Consider the following 17373-nt stretch of genomic DNA (forward strand, 5'->3'; position numbering starts at 1 on the left):
CACTGCCACTGCTCACCATCTCAGAAATGTCACCTCCTACTCCCAACAGGAGGGTGACCCGGTGTCACAAAGGAATGTGCTGCACGTCTTAGGGCCGGTGTGGGGTTTTTGCATTGTTGATATTGCTGGATGGCAGTCTTTGGCCGGGAGCTTCGCAACTCGCGCCCTACTCCATTGGCGTCTAGCCACACCTTCCCCTTTTAGAAAATATTTGCTATCTAATATTCAATGGTAATAAAACTGAATTTGCCATTAAATAATGAAATCATTAACACCACCTAATTGGTGTTGCAAAATGTTTTTCTCTCTGATATTTTAATTTAGACTGGATAACCAATTTATGTAAATTCTTCCAATGACCCAGAGGAGTTTCTTTCTCTGTAGGCTATGAAACAACGATGTTCATGTAAAACACATTAAGAATATCTTTGTTAGATTTAGTTCCTGATTAAACCAACAAAAAAATCTTGACTCCTTAAGAGCTTCCTAATTGTTCAAATGTTTATCAAATTAATTCAGCCATGAGTGGAGGACGTTCGTTCAATGAATGATTCTGCAAAGCAGCCAATGCTAAATTCGCTACCGACCTACTATCTTTTAAATGCTCAAATTTCAGTCAATTGTCTGCCAAATTCATGCAATAAACATAGAGAGGTGACTCTGGTATAGCCCACCACCCCCCCTCCCATGACACTGAATCAGGAGGTCAATTGTGTGCCTGTTTCGCACAGTATTCAATAAATTCAAATGCTGTTAGCAGAAACCAAGCAATGTGCTGGTGTCTAGCTCCAGTTAACACGTTTAGTTTAGTTTTAGTTTATAGATTTGTAGAGCGCATGGCTACCCGGGGGCATCCCAGCGCTAAAGTAACACGTGGAAGCAAATGGATTTTCTGAACAGATTATATTGCCATAAGCAGGTTGCTATTTTATCAAATAAGAGTTGTTGATAGACAACATGCTTGTATGATGTTTATGTGCTACATACAATCAAATGTTCAGCCAAAATTACTGGTCCTCAGTTCTATTGTTAAGTCACACCCTCAAAGTCACTAATACTTTTCTGGTATATTTTGAGTGTTGGTTATGTAATGTAATTTCTCCATTTTGTTACTGGGGGGTGTAGTCAGTGAGCAGAAAATTCTAATTCACTTATACTTTAATGGTTATTACAAGAATGATTTTCACAACACAACTGACGCTTCTTGTGATATCGCAAATAATAAATTACTATTAACATAAGAATTTATATGTAGCATAGAATTCTCAAACATAATTTCTATGGCCTTTATTGTTCAGAAAGGCTGTTCATCTTACCAAACACAAAATGCTTTTTTCTCAATTTTTCATGAACAGGAAATACTTTAAATGATTTGCAAATTCGTTTTATCAGTATGCATTAACAATATATACACAAGTCATGGTGTGTAAAATGCCCAAGCTAAAAGCACGCGAAACGGGCTTGGTTATTTATCAATTTCAGACGACAGTCTTGAGTCCATGATGCCTACATGTCCTGAACGGAAAGATTTTTTTTTTTTTTAAAGTCACTAGTGTTGATAACTACATGCACTATTACCAAACTCTGAAAACAGCAGGATGCTTGTGGTTATGATCTTCAAATAACACTCTAGACCGATCATTCAAAATCACACTCTTACCAAAGCTTGTTGTAGGCTTCCAGGCACTCTGGCTTCACGTTATGAACTGAAAGGCAGATATTCAATTATTAGATTTAACACACACGGACAGACATGACTTCCAAAGAATCAGTTTGAAACTCACACTGTATTTTGTACAGACTACTCGTTTCTCTTTTGGCCAGAAGATTGGAGTGGGCATCTTTGCGTGGATCGACTTTACGTACGAAGAGGGATTTCAACCAGCTGTCTTCTCGAGCTCGGTTACTCGATGATGCCAGTCCCCTAAACAATGAGATAAGAGTTGAATATCTGCTGGCTTTAATTGATCGATCAATCAAGCTGTTCACCTATATTGTTTCTAGAAGTTTTTCTGTAGCCGCGTAGCATAGGTGTTCTGTGTGGAGAAAAAAAAAGGCACCTCGCAGCCAAGGTCGGTATTAGGAGACGACCATATTTAGAATGCAGTGAGCCCCTTTTATACCTTGGGAACTGGTGCCACTACACCTACTGTACTAATGATAGAACCATAAGCAGTGGCATAGCTGTGAGTTATCATCCACCCATCCTACTCTCCCCTCCCAATCTTTATCCTTCTCTTCGGTGATCTGCCTCTTCCACTTTCAGTCTCTCTTCATCCACCTCGCTCTCTTTTTCTCGCCTTGCTCCCCTTGACTTGTCTTTCCACCCTTTCCTTTCTTCTCCCTCGTCGTCTCCTGTTTTCTAATCACATCCTACCCTTCTTCTTCCCCCCCCCCCCCATCTCCATCTGATCTCCTTGCCTACTCTTTGTATACAGCTTTGTCTAGCTTTGATTATCGCCTCCCAAATGTGCTATCCAGAACCCAATTTCTGCCCCCTTTCCTTCTCCTCCAAAACCCTTTTTGATTCTCGACACCTTTCTCACACTCGTCCATACTTCCTTCATCCTTCTTTCACATATTGCTCTCCCGCCTATTTTTCCCATTCTATTTTTTCCTCCATCCTCTCAGTCCTCCATTTTCACTGAACCTTTCCTCCGTGGCCTTGTTTTCTCTTCATGTTCAGCTCTATCGTCTTCATTTTAACCCTTGCTTTCTCTCTACCCTCAACTTCTTCCTCTTTCGGCTTTATATCTTCTCCTGCCCCACTCCTACCTTTCTTTCCATTATTTTTGCTGTCCCCATCGTTTCTCACTTCCATCTTTCTTTTCATATTTAACCCTCCTACCATATTTCTCACTTCCTTTCTTCCTGACAAATAGTTTCATTATATTTGCTTCACCTTCTACCTCACAAACCACCCTACCTCCTCCTTCACTTTCTAGGGAAATGTAATTTCAGGTGCAGCCTCCAGTATGGAGACGTTAAACACACATACAGGGCGGACGTTAACTTGACGCCAGTAAAAGACACACTGCCTCCCCTCTACAGAAAATACGACTCTTATAAACAAACAAAAACATAAAACATTCTAATGTATATTTAAAACAAAAGAAAAAATCTTTTTATTTCAAACAATGAAAAAAAAAATTATTAAACCTAATACTAAACAATAAAAAACATACATCAATCCAAAATACATTCGGACAACGAACAACATAGACCCAACAAAACACAATCAACAAAAACAGTAAGACAACCATGTAAAGACAAACACCCACCCACCACAAATTCAAATAATCATATATGTATCTAAACAATTTTTTTAAAAACATCAATTTCAACATAAACTCTTTCACTAGTGGAGTGCCAAACAGCCAAAGCTTGCAGGTACCTTGGCCACGATCCTAGGCGGAGCACTCCAAGCTAAGCATTAACGGAAGGCAAGTATTGTCTGACAGTGATTTTATCGTGATGTACGTAACAGTCCAGTGCAGCAAGGAAGGATGCTTACATAACGATGTATTTAAAAATAAAGAAACATGAGAAAAAAAAACTTCAAGTTCTATAATAGTTATTACTTATGCTCATCGAAGCTACAAATGCTAAATGAAAGCAGGCTATTTTATTTGTTTTTCCACTCACAATTATACGTAGACATTTATAGACACATAAAGGATGTTCTCTTCTGCAGATTTATAGGAATTTAATTGAAAAGTCTGAAAATTTGTTTATGCATCGAATTTGCCCACAAAAAAAGCTATTCCTTTATTTATTTATTTTAGCAAAAATCGTCACAAGTTGAAATAGCTTGAACAGCAAGTAACAGGCAAGCAAAACGCTGATTAGGGACCCTAAATCTCCCTGAACGATCACAGAGGATTTTTGTAATGAGTACAGATGCAGAAGACAAGAGATGAAGCTGTGTCCATGCAGTCGGAAAAAGACTTGGGCTATCTTGTCTACTCCCCTCACACAAATATTTGTGGTTGGTTATCAATTTTTGTGAAAGATTGATTACCTTTTATTTCTTCTGTACCGGGAGGAAACAAGCATGTTTAAGAAAATGTAAATCAACTTTTTTCATTGTTACTGTTGGACCTGGCCCTTTGTTCAGGGCTATCCCCAAATTGTTGCCTTCTTCCTATTCTTTCTGACCTGTTTTGTTGGCTTTTGGACTCTGGGCTCTTTACCACTGCCAACCAGTGTGAAAACTGAAGAGATTTCAGTTTTGTAAAGTATGTAGGTGCCTTAAGAAAGAAGATCCAAGAGACGTCTGCAGAATCTTCCCCAAGTGTTATAACTAATAATTTTGTCTAGCGTCCCTTCCGCCTCCCACCTCTCTGCAGAGAGCAGCACTGATATCACTTTCCTCCCACAGTACATGGTTGCCTCTTGTTTACTTGAGGCAGCGGTTCGACTAAAGTACTATTAAAGTATCACCCCTTAATGTGTTCACGTCAGTACAATGGATGTTTAACCTTGTATTTCATAATGGTGCACCGTCCATTTGCAGTGTCACTATTGTGAAAAGGCCATGCATGTTTTCATCTTGTAAGAACCTCCTTTCTTGCCCCGTTTAGTAGCCAATCAAAGAGCAGGCTAATGTGCTGTTCAGTCATTTTTAACGTCTACATGAATGACAGATGTGAATCATGGTATACCTCCCATCAATTCTGGTTAAAGTTGTGTCACCGGATTCAAGTTTTTTTTTTTGTGGTTTATTTCACATATAAGTAGCTGGAACTGACAATGCAAAATATCTAGGGCATCGGAGCAATTAATTTAGATTATTTCTAGAAGCTTTTTTTCTACTGAACAATGGCAGAAGGTTAAGAAACATAAATGGGAAAGTCCTAGGTTGAGTAATCCCATGACGCAGTCTATACAAATCGGAGGTCAGCACACAGGTTTGACACACAGATTTAACGGCGCAGTAAGCATTTCTTTATTAATAGCGTCTGCAATTTATATGGAGAGGTAGTCCAAATCTGCTGCATTTGTTTCAAACAGGAGTTCAAATCTGCAGAACCAGCTAAGAAAATTCACATGCTAGTATGGGCACCCCGGAATTCAGAGATGTGCAAATAACCACTGCTTCCCAACACCTTATCTTGTGCCCATTTTGGAAATACAAAGGTTTTCTTGATACCTATTTTTCACTCTTTATATTTCAGCAAATTAATTGCTGTTTACCCGTTATCGAATGAAAACCCATTGCAAGGTGCAGCTCATTTATTGGCTCTGGGTACCTAGGGTTTTTGTGAACCTACAAGCCCTATATATCCAGGAGACTTAACGGTATATTGCTTTAAAAAAATCTGACATCGCAGGAAAAAGTTACAGAGTAAAATGAGGAGAAAAATTGCTGTTTTTTTTCTCCTCAATTTCAATATTTTTTTTATTTCAGCTGTTATTTTCTGCAGGAAACCCTTGTAGGATCTACACAAATTACCCCTTGCTGAATTCTGACTAATTTTCAGAAATGTTTAGCTTTTTGGGATCCAGCATTGGTTTCACACCCATTTCTGTCACTAACTGGAAGGAGGCTGAAAGCACAAAAATAGTAAAAATAGGGTATGTCCCAGTAATATGCCAAAATTGTGTTGAAAAATGGGGTTTTCTGATTCAAGTCTGCCTGTTCCTGAAAGCTGGGAAAATCGTGATTTTAGCACTGCAAACCCTTTGTTTATGTCATTTTCAGGGGGGGGGGAAGAGGGGGAACACAAGCCTTCTTCTGCAGCCCTTTTTTCCCCATTGTTTTGAAAAAAACGAAATGTTTGCTGTATTTTGGCTAATTTCTTGGTCTCCTCCAGGGGAACCCACAAACTCTGGGTATCTCTAGAATCCCTGGGATGTTGGAAAAAAAAGGACGCAAATTTGGCGTGGATAGCTTATGTGAACAAAAGGTTATGAGGGCCTAAGCGCAAACTGACCCAAATATCCCAAAAAAGGCTTGGCACAGGAGGGGAAAAGGCCTGGCAGCGAAGGGGTTAATGTGTGGCCGTTTACCAGTGGCATGTGAAATAACAGTAGATGCTGTAGCACCAAGGATAATGTGCTGCCTGGCTAAATATTTATAAGGCCCCAAAAGTGAGACCTATTGGCTATGCCAATGCTTATTACAACATGCGGGCAATCAACAGTGTCCTAAACTACAGTAGTCCGAAGAACAGACTTGGAACCAAGCAGACATATATAGAGTCCACTGGCATATGGGAAATTTTACAGCCTTTTTTCCATAATTTCTAGATTGTTAGTGATGACTTAGACCTGGATGGTTCCATAGTAGCCCCACATATGGGAGTAAATGGCCAGGTATCCTGGCTTCCTTTCAGTTATAGCTTTTAAGAATGTATGCCAATAATTCACCATTGCAGCTATGTTGCAGGTGAACTGCATGCTAAAACGTCCTACACTTTGTAATTTCAGAGCACGAATGCAGCACAGAAGGCATGGAACATTGAGGAAGGATGGCGGTAGGTAGGCACCATTTGCTCCTTCTCCAGCCTGAAAACTGCGAAGTACACATGGCAACTAGGAAATGATATTCAGGAGTCAGGCTGCAAAGCAGAAGAGGAAAAGCCTGTGGAAATAGAATGGAGAGACGCTTTAAGATCTCTCCATCCTATTTTCTGACATGGAGTGTGCCAGTACCCTACTCTTTATCTTTCGAGTCTGACATTTTATTTACACCCCAGCCAGGTGAAATGCTTCACATCATACTGACCCAAAATGCTTTCCCAGACTTGTTCGTCCTTTCCTCATAAACGGCTCCTGACCTACTCTTGATTATTCACGGAGAAGAATGCTAGTTAATTGCCTCCTTACAGCTGTCTTGATGAAGGTCCCTAAATAACTTCTGCGGAATCAAATCTTTGTCAAAATTTTTCCTCCGGATGGTTTTGCATTATAAAAAGCAGTGGTGCTCTGAAATTAATACTTTATTTCAAGACTCTTTTTGATAATATTTGATACAGTTTATAGTCAGACTGCTCATGCGTCTAGTGTGCTCAATTCAGTTTATTATGTTGCATTCTTTAATACTTATCATTCACTTAAGCACTGCAACGCCCTCATTTTTGCACCTTAAACACCTGCTACATGCAATTGTAATAAATAAGATAGGATAGCCATTTGTGTAAATACTGCACTAAAAATAATCTTAGGTGATCCCGGGCAGTGGTAGCATGCAAGACAGAATACTACTAACCGTTCTTTTCTGAAAGGCCAAGCAACAGCATTCATCACTTTTACCCTCCAAAAAAATGGCCCAGAGCTGCTGTTAGTGCAGAGGTGGGATAAGACATTAGCACCACCCACACCCCCGACCCATGGTTTCTTCCTTCCATGAACCAGAAAGTTGTGATTCAGGCTATGGTAAAGTACTGTCTGGATAACATTAGCCTATTTTTTCTGAGCCCATCATAGCAAGTTTGCCTGTTTCTTACCGTTTATCTTTGTAGGCACTTATTTGCTTGCTTCTTATTCAACAGCTTACCTTGTCCATCTTGTGTTTGTCTCTCCAATGAAGCAAAGGTTCCTTACCTCTTAACTTCCACCTCTCACTTTAGTGAACTACTTTTTTTTCTTCTTCTAATAATTCCACAAGACTGCATGTTTTTTCCAGATATCAATTTTGTCTGCTCCTCTTACCCCTCTGCGTTGTTCTCTCTCTCTCTCTCATCTTTTTCCCCTCCATGCTGCACTGGTTTCTTTTTGCTCAAACAATCCACGTGTACATGTTTCCAATCTTTCTCCTTTGCATGCTACTCTCTCGCCCATGTGCTTCTGTAGTGTTATCTTTCCCATGTGTTTTTAACACCCACCCTCAGTGTGCTACTTTTCCCCCCTAATCCCACCCATTCACTCTATCAACCTTTCCAGTTTTTAAGCGCTTTCACACTAAAAAAATAAATATATATATTTCTTTTTGATGACCCATGTGGCATCAAATATCTGGGATCCTAAATAAAAATGAAGATAAATGGAGTCTGTGTCATTCAGCTTGCACATGTATGTGTTCTGACTAATTCGAGCATCAGTAGAATGACATGACTGCTATCATGCCTTTTTACAGGCGAGCCCAAAGCGTTCAGTTCTGTGTTGTTATCTCTCTTTGGGCTTCAAACCACACCCATGTCACGTCAGTGTCTTTCATTGGTTTGTGGGCTTGCCTTTTAAAATCTGCTTGCTTTCATTAGTGGAAGGCATGCATGCATACGTCATGCCTTTTCCGGTAATTAGCCCTCCTGGAGCACAGCGACCAAGTACTGAAAACATACGAGGCTTGCTGTTTTCAGTCCGGTTTGTGGACTACTTTTTTTCGCAGCGCAATCTCGCTTGGCAGAAGTCGAGCGCTTTGCATGACATCAACCCTATTACATAGTTAATTGCACTTTTGCCGGTTACGTAGATAATTGCACTTCTGCCGATAGGTTTCACTATGAGTGAACTATTTGTCTGCTTTCCACTGATGGCGGCCGTCAGCTTGCTTATGTGAAACTTTTACTTTTTAGTTTATATGGCAAGAAAAGTCCAGTTAGTTATGTGAAACTATTTTATTTTCATTTACAATTTATGTGGCAAGAAATGTCCGGTTAGTAGTTTACAATGCTAATTACTCGAGCTCAAGCAAACGTGTGACCGTTTGCATTGCAAATGCTTGTTTTTATTTTGACGAGGCTGCAGTGTCCCAAAGCTGTCCAGTATTGCCGAAAGCAATAGGCCCCAAAAGGGCGACCTTTTGGTTTCGCCAAAGCTTGTTTGTTGTATTGTAGGATCACAGTCAGCAGTCAACTCCAATGATGGTTGTCTTCTTTGGGTAAAACTGAAGGAGTGGTGTTGAAGCAGACACCTTTGGCATGGTTTTCCCTCAACTTTTTTGCCTTCCATTCTCCTGTTTTTGCTGACTTTAGTACTGGTTAGCTGTGGTAAAGTGCGCAGAGTCCTTAAGTGCCAATTCTCTCTTCTATAAACATTGTAACATTGGCCTACAACCAATTGGCACATTTAATTTACTTGTAACTCCCTTGTAAAGTGGTACTACTTGTACCTAAGGCCAGTTCATAAAATGCCACTAGTGGGCCTGCAGCAATTATTTTGCCACACACTTAAGTAGCCTTGTAAACATGTTTCAGGCATGCAACTGCAGCCTGTGTGTGCAGTTTGCAACTGCCATTTTGACCTGGCAAAAAAAAGTATTTTGCCAGGCCTAAGCCTTCCTTTTTACTACATACAAGTCACCCCTAGGGTAGGCACTTAACAGCCCATATAGTAGAGTGCAGTGTGTTTAAAAAGTTGGACATGTACTAATACTTTTTACATGTCCTGGTAGTAGAAAAAAAACCTCTTAAAATGTGTTTTTCACTACTGCATGCCTACCTTTCCCCTGGGATAACATTGGGGGAGAGGTAGGCCTTACATTTAATAAGTGCTAACTTTCAATTGGGAGCTGGTAAGAATGTTGAGCTTAGAGTGTGATGAGTTGTAATTTAAAACCCTCTTTAATGGTAAAGTTGGATTTTAAGTCACAATTCTGAAACTGTCACTTTTAGAAAGTTTGCATTTTCATGTTCTAACCATTTGGGGCCTGCATCCTGGGTCACATGACTAGGTGTAGCTGGTCTTTACCTATTGCTTCTAGACAGTGAGACAAAGTAAGATATGTGCTGGTAGGATGGTCCATCTCAGACTTGATGAGGGGGGAGGAGCTGTCACCTACCACACTTGCACATCACCAAGGCTCTGCTTGAGCACACTCACAAAGAGTTTGACACAAGTCTTTTGTGACCCTAGACAAGCTGGGGCCAGGGCAGAGAGGCAGGAAATTTCAAATACCTCTGGGGGAGGAAACCTCCAGAAACTTATCTTACTTCAAAGTGGGTATCAGGTATAAATAATGGATCCTTAGATCAGTACACCTCAGGATCTGTGGAAGACACAGGACTGCTGTGCTGCTCTACATGAAGGACTGCTACTCTGTTGGCCTGCAGCCTTACTGAAAGGACTGAACCAGCATCTTGAATCCCGGATCACCACAGTGACAACAAGCGCTAGTTGGCTGCCCTGCTGATCAGAGCCTCGGGGGCAGAAAAGGCTCCAACCACCATGAACCCAGCACCTGGAATCTGTCTGAGTCCGACCCTCCCCACCCCACCAAGTGGTACCACCTAAGACCTGGACCTTTGGAAGCGGGCCTGAAAGTGCTCCGTCAGCCTAGCTATGGTCCTGAGAGCAGAACTGACACATCAAAATGCATCTCCTCCCAGCTGCATCAGAACTGGAGCAGTGCAAGTTCTCTCTGATGCAAAACTTAACATTGCAGCTTCCTCGAAATTGCTGCAGCGTGACGCATTATCAACACAAGCCTTCGCATTGCAAGTCCCCAGTCAACTGCATCTTTGATGATGACGCAGGACTCCACACTGCACCCCTCAGCTTCTTAGGAACCACCAGGCACAAAGTGGGATCACGTAACACTCCACAAACTAGAATTTAAGGTACTTTGTTTAGTGGGCCTAACTTGATCCCTGTATCAGGCCTGTGCTCCATCGCGGAGATGGCCAGTTCAGGCTCCATCAGCCTGAACTTGAGACTTTGACCCAGCTTGGCAGGACCAGATAACCACAGATCAATCAATCAAAGAGACTTATAGAGCGTGCTACTCACCCGTTAGGGTCTCAAGGCGCTGGAGAGGAGGGGGAGATCACTGTTCGAAAAGCCAGGTTTTAAGGTTTTTTCTGAAGAGTAGGAGGTCCTGGGTCTTGTGGAGGTGGGTGGGGAGGGAGTTCCAGGCTTTGGGGGCCAGATAGGAGAAGGATCTGCCCCCAGTGGTGGTGTGTTTGATGCAGGGGACTGTGGCAAGGGAGAGGTCAGCGGAGCGGAGGTGGCGTGTGGGAGGTCACTCTCATTGAGGTAGGTTGGGCCGGTGTTGTGGAGGGATTTGTGCGCGTGGATGAGTATCTTAAAGGTGATCCTTTTGTCTATGGGGAGCCAGTGGGGGGGATTTGAGGTGTGGTGAGATGTGTTCATGTCGTGGCAGGTAGAGGATGAGTCGTGCTGCGGAGTTCTGGATTCGTTGTAGTTTGCGTTTGAGTTTTTGTGTGGTGCCGGCGTAGAGGGCGTTGCCGTAGTCAAGCCTGCTGCTGATGAGTGCGTGGGTGACTGTCTTTCTGGTCTCTGTGGGGATCCATTTGAATGTCTTCTTCAGTGTGCGGAGTGTGTTAAAACATGAGGAGGTGAGGGCGTTGATTTGTTGGGTCATAGAGAGGGAGAGGTCCAGGATGACGCTGAGGTTGCGTGCGCGGTTTGCGGGGCCTAATGTGGTGGGCCACCAAGAGAGGTCCCAAGTGTTTTTGTGAGGACCAAAAATGATTATTTCGGTTTTGTTGGAGTGGAGTTTCAGGTGGTTGGCTGTCATCCAGGCAGCGGTGTCAAGGACTGCAGCGTGTAGGTTGGTTTTGGCGGTGGTGGGGTTGCGGGTGAGGGAAAAAATGAGTTGTGTGTAATCAGCGTATGCGAGGATGGTGGTGCCGTGGGGTTTGAGGATGTTGGCTAGTGGGGCCATGTAGATGTTAAAGAGTGTGGGGCTGAGGGAGGAGCCTTGTGGGACTCCGCATGTGATTTTGGTGGTGGAGGATTGGAAGGGTGGGAGACGGACTTTTTGGGATCTGGCGGTAAGGAAGGAGGTGAGCCAGTCCAGGGCTAGGTGGCGGATCCCAGCGTCGTGGAGTCGTGTAAGGAGTGTGTGTTGGCACAAGGCTGCGGAGAGGTCCAGGAGTAGGAGTGCTACGGTCTCGCCCATGTCGACTCTGGATCTGATTTCGTCGGTGCAAGCGATGAGAGCGGTTTCCGTGCTGTGGTTCTTGCGGAACCCAGATTGGGAGGGGTCAAGTGTGTGATTTGTCTCGAGGAAGTGGGGTAGGCGGGAGTTGACTAGTTTTTCCGTGACCTTGGCTGGGAAAGGGAGGAGGGAGATGGGGCGGTAGTTGGAGAGGTCGTCTTTGGGTTTTTTTTTAGGAGCGCGGTAACAACTTCCGTGTGTTTACAGAGTTCAGGGAAGGTGGCGGTTGCGAATGAGCTGTTGATTATGGCTCGGAGTTTAGGGGCTATGGTGGGACTGGCCTTTTGTATATTCGGTGGGGGCATGGGTCGGAGGGGGAGCCAGAGTGAATGGAGTTCATTGTCTTTTCAGTTTCTTCGTCGGTGGTGGGGGCCCAGGTGGTGAGTAGGTTGGGGGGGTGTGTGTGGTGGGTTTGTGTTGGGTGGGTGGGGGTTGTGTGTGGAGGGTGTGTGTGGTATGAAGCTGTTGTGTATGTCCTGGATTTTGCGGTGGAAATGATGTGAGAGGGAGTTGCAGAGGGTTTGTGTGTGGGTGGGGTCTCGGTTGCTGGCTTTGGGTTTGGAGAGCTCTTTGATGATGGTAAAGAGTTCTTTGCTGCTTTGGGAGTTGTTGTCAATACGTTCCTTGTAGTGTGCTCTTTTGGTGGTGGATGCGTGTGGTGGTTTTGAGGTCGGAGAAGTTTGTGGCGGAGGGTTCCTGTCTCCAAGTTCTCTCTGCTTTGCGGCATTTGCGTTTGGACTCGTGGAGTTCAGTGGTGAACCATGGGGCGTTCTTGATATTGCCGGTGGTGATGTTTTTTTTTTAGGGGCGCGAGAGCGTCGGCACAGGTGGTGATCCATTTGTTGAGGTTGTGTGCGGCGATGCTGAGGTTGTGTGTGGCGATGTTGGGGTCGGTGGTGTTGGGTGGGGGAGTTTGTGTCAGTTGGGAGTTCAGGTGTTCCGTGGGGATCTTGTCCCACATGCGGTAGGGGGTGGTGTGGTGGTGGTGGTGTGTGGGTGGTTTGTTGTAGGAGAAGTAGACGCAATGGTGGTCTGTCCATTGGAGATGGCGCTTTGTGCTTCTAGGCACTATTTTTACTTAAAACTTTAAAATTGCATATCTCCGGTTCCACTGATCAGATTGCTGGTGTTTTGGTTTCAGATGATTTATTGAATTTTATTCTATTTTTCTACATTGGTATGGACTCGTCTTGTGCTGTGCTTATCACTTTATTACTGTATTGTACATACTGCATGTATGTTAAGCCTGACTGCTTTTGTGCCAAGCTACCAGAGGGCTGAGCACAGGTTAATTTGGGGTTAACTTATGTTGCATCGTGACAAGAATTGTGGTTGTTGCTTGAGCACCCCCCTCAACCAGTAACTCAATTTCCTACCAGTGGGATAACCAACTATAACTTAAGGCATTAATGAAACTTCTCCGTAGTGATAATTGGGCTCAAGCGAAGGTATTTTATTATGGGAGGCTCTCCACAAAAATTATGATACGGAAATACCCTTACGCAGCATTGCCTCTTGGATCCTGTATTTTCTGTTGTGATGGTGAAATCTTCTTCTCCAAAGCTTGGTGACAAGACTTGAGAGATGCTTGCTACTTGCAAACGACATAGTTCTTAAGGATTTCAAGTCTATTTGGAAAGAAAAACTGTAATGTCAATGGAGCTTCAACAGTAAACTGGAGGTAATACACAAGAAAGACTTTTGCAAAGTGAAAAAATAAAATCAAAAGGCCCCTGATGCCTTAATAAGATTTAACCAATGTGATGGGGCATGATCTACGAACCAAATGTTAAACGCAATTTCCTGAAAAATTATTTCAATGGCTTTACATGTAGGTGAAATTATAGTCTTAGAAAGTAAAATTCATTAGGATCTCTTGAAGATGCAATATGAACAAGCATTTGCAATGCCCTGGGTCTCCTGTTTGCTCGAGTTAGAGACATTAGCGTTGTAAATTCCTAACTTAACTTTTCTTGCCACATAAATTGAAACCGAAAAGTTAAACAGTTGAGATAAGCAAGCTGATTCAAAGCACCATGGCTGCCATGAGCATGAGTGCGAACGAGAGACACAAAGGAAAAAGAAGTTTGCTTGCAGTCAAACGTATCGGCAAAAGTGCAATTATTCATGTAACAGGTCAATGCCCAAGGCGATAACAAAACTGTGCCAAGGAGGGACAAACGTAAAGCATTTACCAATGATAATAAAAGATTTTTGAAAGGCATGCCCACAAACGAGTGATAGTGATGGCCGTGCAGTGGATGTGGTTAAAGGCCCAAAAATAGATTACAACACGTCATAGCGCTTGCGTGCTCAACCTAAAAATTAGTTTTATCAATGGGATCGTGCCCATCAACTTGTGAACACTAGATTTTTGCAAACTATTTTAGAGAGCTACTTGTAAAGACCATTTCAATCAAGATGTCAGAAGTTGAAAAATAAGATACCAGCACAAATAAATAAAAAAGTCAAATGAACTGTTAAATGAGGCATGGAATAAGGAGCAGGCTTTAAGCATATAACTCAGATAGACTGTGACTTACGACCTAGTTCAAAACATAACTATTAGAAATCTACTAGTCTGCGTAAGCTACTTATTTGTAAAAGTAGATCACGTACATCCATACCAATAAGTGTACTTAGGTGGAAATTACGACAACCCTATTTTTAGCGTTGTACGGTGGTTTACTATATTCAAGTTTCTCACCAGTATAACCAACAACACTGCAGTTCATTTCATTTTTATATGCTGCATAACTGTATGAAATTCTTTATTTGGTTTGGGCGCCTCCAGTTCCCTCTACAAACATGGGAGCTTCTTGACTATGGCAAAGAAACACTCCGTGCATTACAGAAAACATGCAATAGATAAATAACGACAAGAAAGGCTTTGGGGTAGATGCATGTCCTTGTGTTATGATCCTAGCATGGGTGACCTTGAAACAATGCACGTGCCTGCTGCTGTGGGGGTGGGTGCTGCTGCCACGGCCAGCACATGGGACCGACCAATCAACCAAGTGCACAAAAGTACTACATTTGCACAAAATTGAGACACCGCACCACACAAAATACGAGCTCACAGCTGACCGCGCCGAGTCTGCCTGCGTGACAACGGGAGCAGACTTCTGGTCGTAAACACGCCAAGAAATAGCGGCCTCCCTGCAGAACCCAGAGTTATATGAGGGACAAGAAATACCCCAGATCACAAGAACGTGACCCAAACCACGTCACCATACTGTACCAGTACCAAGGGCTTTTGATGGTCGTGGCGACTTAAGCCGATGCTGAGCGATAGACACTAGGCTGGTGCCGTCCTCAAGTGACCGCATTAAAGCAACGCTCTGGGCATTGAGCTCTCACCTCAGCGCCAAGACACCGTGTCCCCCGTGCCCGCCAGCCCGCATCAGCCCCGTTCCAACGGTCCTCAGTACGTGGGTCGCCATTTTGTTTCTCATTGACAGCCACCGAACTCTGAAGGAGGCGCGCGGAGCGGCCGCCAGGAGGTGACGCTGCGGCGACGGCAAGGCACCGAATCGCGCACAGGGAGCCTCCGAGGGCGGCTAAAGGTAGCGCAGGGCTTGGGAGGCGTTACGCCCACCCAGCGGCCATCTTATAATGACACCGGATCTATTCTATTAACCTCTCCGCTGCAAGGCCTCCCCGCCAAGCCCTTTTTTGGCTATTTGGGGTAGGGCGCGCTTAGGCCCAATAACTTTTTTTTTGGATATAAGGTATTCACCAAATTTGCGTCCTTTTTCCACAACATCCTGGGGATTCTAAAGTTACCCAGGATTTGTGGATTCCCTATGAGTGGGCCGAGAAATTAGCCAAAATACAGCTACATATTGGATTTTGTGGGAAAAATGTGAAAAAGTGCTGCAAAAAACAGCGTCTATTTTTCCAATGCAAATGGTATCGAACAAGTGTTTGTGGTGCTAAAATCAGTATCTTCACAGTTTTCAGGAAGAGGCAGACTTTTGTCAGGAAACCAGATTTGCCTTCAGAAAGTAACAGTTGATATAAATAATATTGAAATTGAGTGGAAAAACAGCCATTTGTGCCTACGTTTTCATCTGTAACTTCTAACTATGGCAGATTTTCAGAAGCAATATACCATTAGTCTGTTGGACCATTCAGAAGCAATATACCATTAGTCTGTTGGACCATTCTGGTTGTGGGTATTTACAGAGCTTGTGGGTTCACCAAGAACCAGAGTTACCCAGAACCAATAACTGAGACGCACCTTGCAATGGGTTTTCATTCTATACCGGGTATGCAGCAATTCATTTGGTAAAATATAAAGAGTGAAAAATAGGTATCAAGGAAACCTATGTCTTTCTGAAATGGGAACAAGATATGGAGTTTAGAAGTACTGGTTAATTGCAGATCTCTGAATTTGAGGGTATCCAACTAAGCATGTGAATTAGAGGGCATTTTTCAAAATTACTTATGTTTTACACACTGTCTTACATTTGGAAGGCACAAATGCAGAGAAAGACAATTGTTAACACTTGTTCTACTATTCTGTGTTCCCCTAAGTCTTCCGATAACAACAGGGACCTCACTTGTATGGGTAGGCCTAGTGCCCACAACAGGAAATGGCCCAAAACGCAAAGTGGACACATCATATTTTTCCACTGAAAACAGACCTTTTTTTTTTGTGCAAGTGCCTAGCTATGGATTTTGGGCCTTAGCTCAGCCGCCACCTAGGGAAACCTAGCAAACCCATATATTTATGAAAAATTGACACCCAGGGAAATGCAGGATGGGTGATTTGTGTGACTCATACCAGGTTCTGTTACTCTGAACTCCTTGTAAACCTCAAACTTTGTCTAAAAACATTTTACTCACATTTCTGTGATGGAAAGTTCTGGAATTTACGGAGAGCTTCAAACTTCCTCCCATCCAGCATTCCCCCAAGTCTGCCTATAAAAATGGCACCTCATTTGTGTGGGTAAGCCTAGGGCCCATGGCAGGAAATGGCTCAAAATGCAAGGTGGATACATCACATTTTTCCACTAACGACTGACCCTTTTTTGCAATGTGCATAGCAGTGGATTTCGATCCCTAGCTCAACAGGCATCTAGGGAAACCTAGCAAACTTGTACATGTTTTAAAACTAGACATCCAGGGGTATCCAGAGTGGGCTGATCTGCTTTGCTGTCACCATGTTTTTCTACCCTGAATCAATTTGCAAACTACAAAAGTTGAATTAAAAAACACCTTTCCCTCACATTTCTGTGATGGAAAGTTCGGCAAGGAACCACAAACTTCCATCCACCCAGCATTCCCCCCTTGATAAAAATGGTGCCTCACTTGTGTGGGTAGGCCTAGTACCCGCAACAGGAATCCGCAGAAAATGTACCGTGGAGATATCAAAATTAGCTATCACAAAACAACCTGTTTTTTTAAGGGGATCACCTGTGTTTTGGTCCTGGGCTCGGCAGCCATCTAGGGAAACCTACCAAACCCAGATATTTCTAAAAACTAGACATCCAGGGTAGTCCAGGGAGGTGTGGCTTGCACGG

General features: G+C 43.2%; 1 protein-coding gene across 1 annotated transcript in view; it reads right to left on the reverse strand.

The window, feature by feature from the left end:
• The window catches only part of NIPSNAP2 (nipsnap homolog 2), a 110029-nt gene extending 94567 nt beyond the window's left edge, over positions 1–15462 (reverse strand). Inside the window, exons 1-3 of the mRNA XM_069226932.1 lie at positions 15206–15462; positions 1785–1924; positions 1661–1706 (exon numbers count right to left, since the gene is read on the reverse strand). Of these exons, the coding sequence (XP_069083033.1) occupies positions 1661–1706; positions 1785–1924; positions 15206–15300 (281 nt within the window). The 5' untranslated portion in view covers positions 15301–15462. The remainder of the gene's footprint in view (positions 1–1660; positions 1707–1784; positions 1925–15205) is intronic.
• Between the last annotated feature and the right edge of the window lie 1911 nt (positions 15463–17373).

This window comes from Pleurodeles waltl, chromosome 3_2 (assembly GCF_031143425.1).
Source record: "Pleurodeles waltl isolate 20211129_DDA chromosome 3_2, aPleWal1.hap1.20221129, whole genome shotgun sequence".
Taxonomy (NCBI): Eukaryota; Metazoa; Chordata; class Amphibia; order Caudata; family Salamandridae; genus Pleurodeles; species Pleurodeles waltl.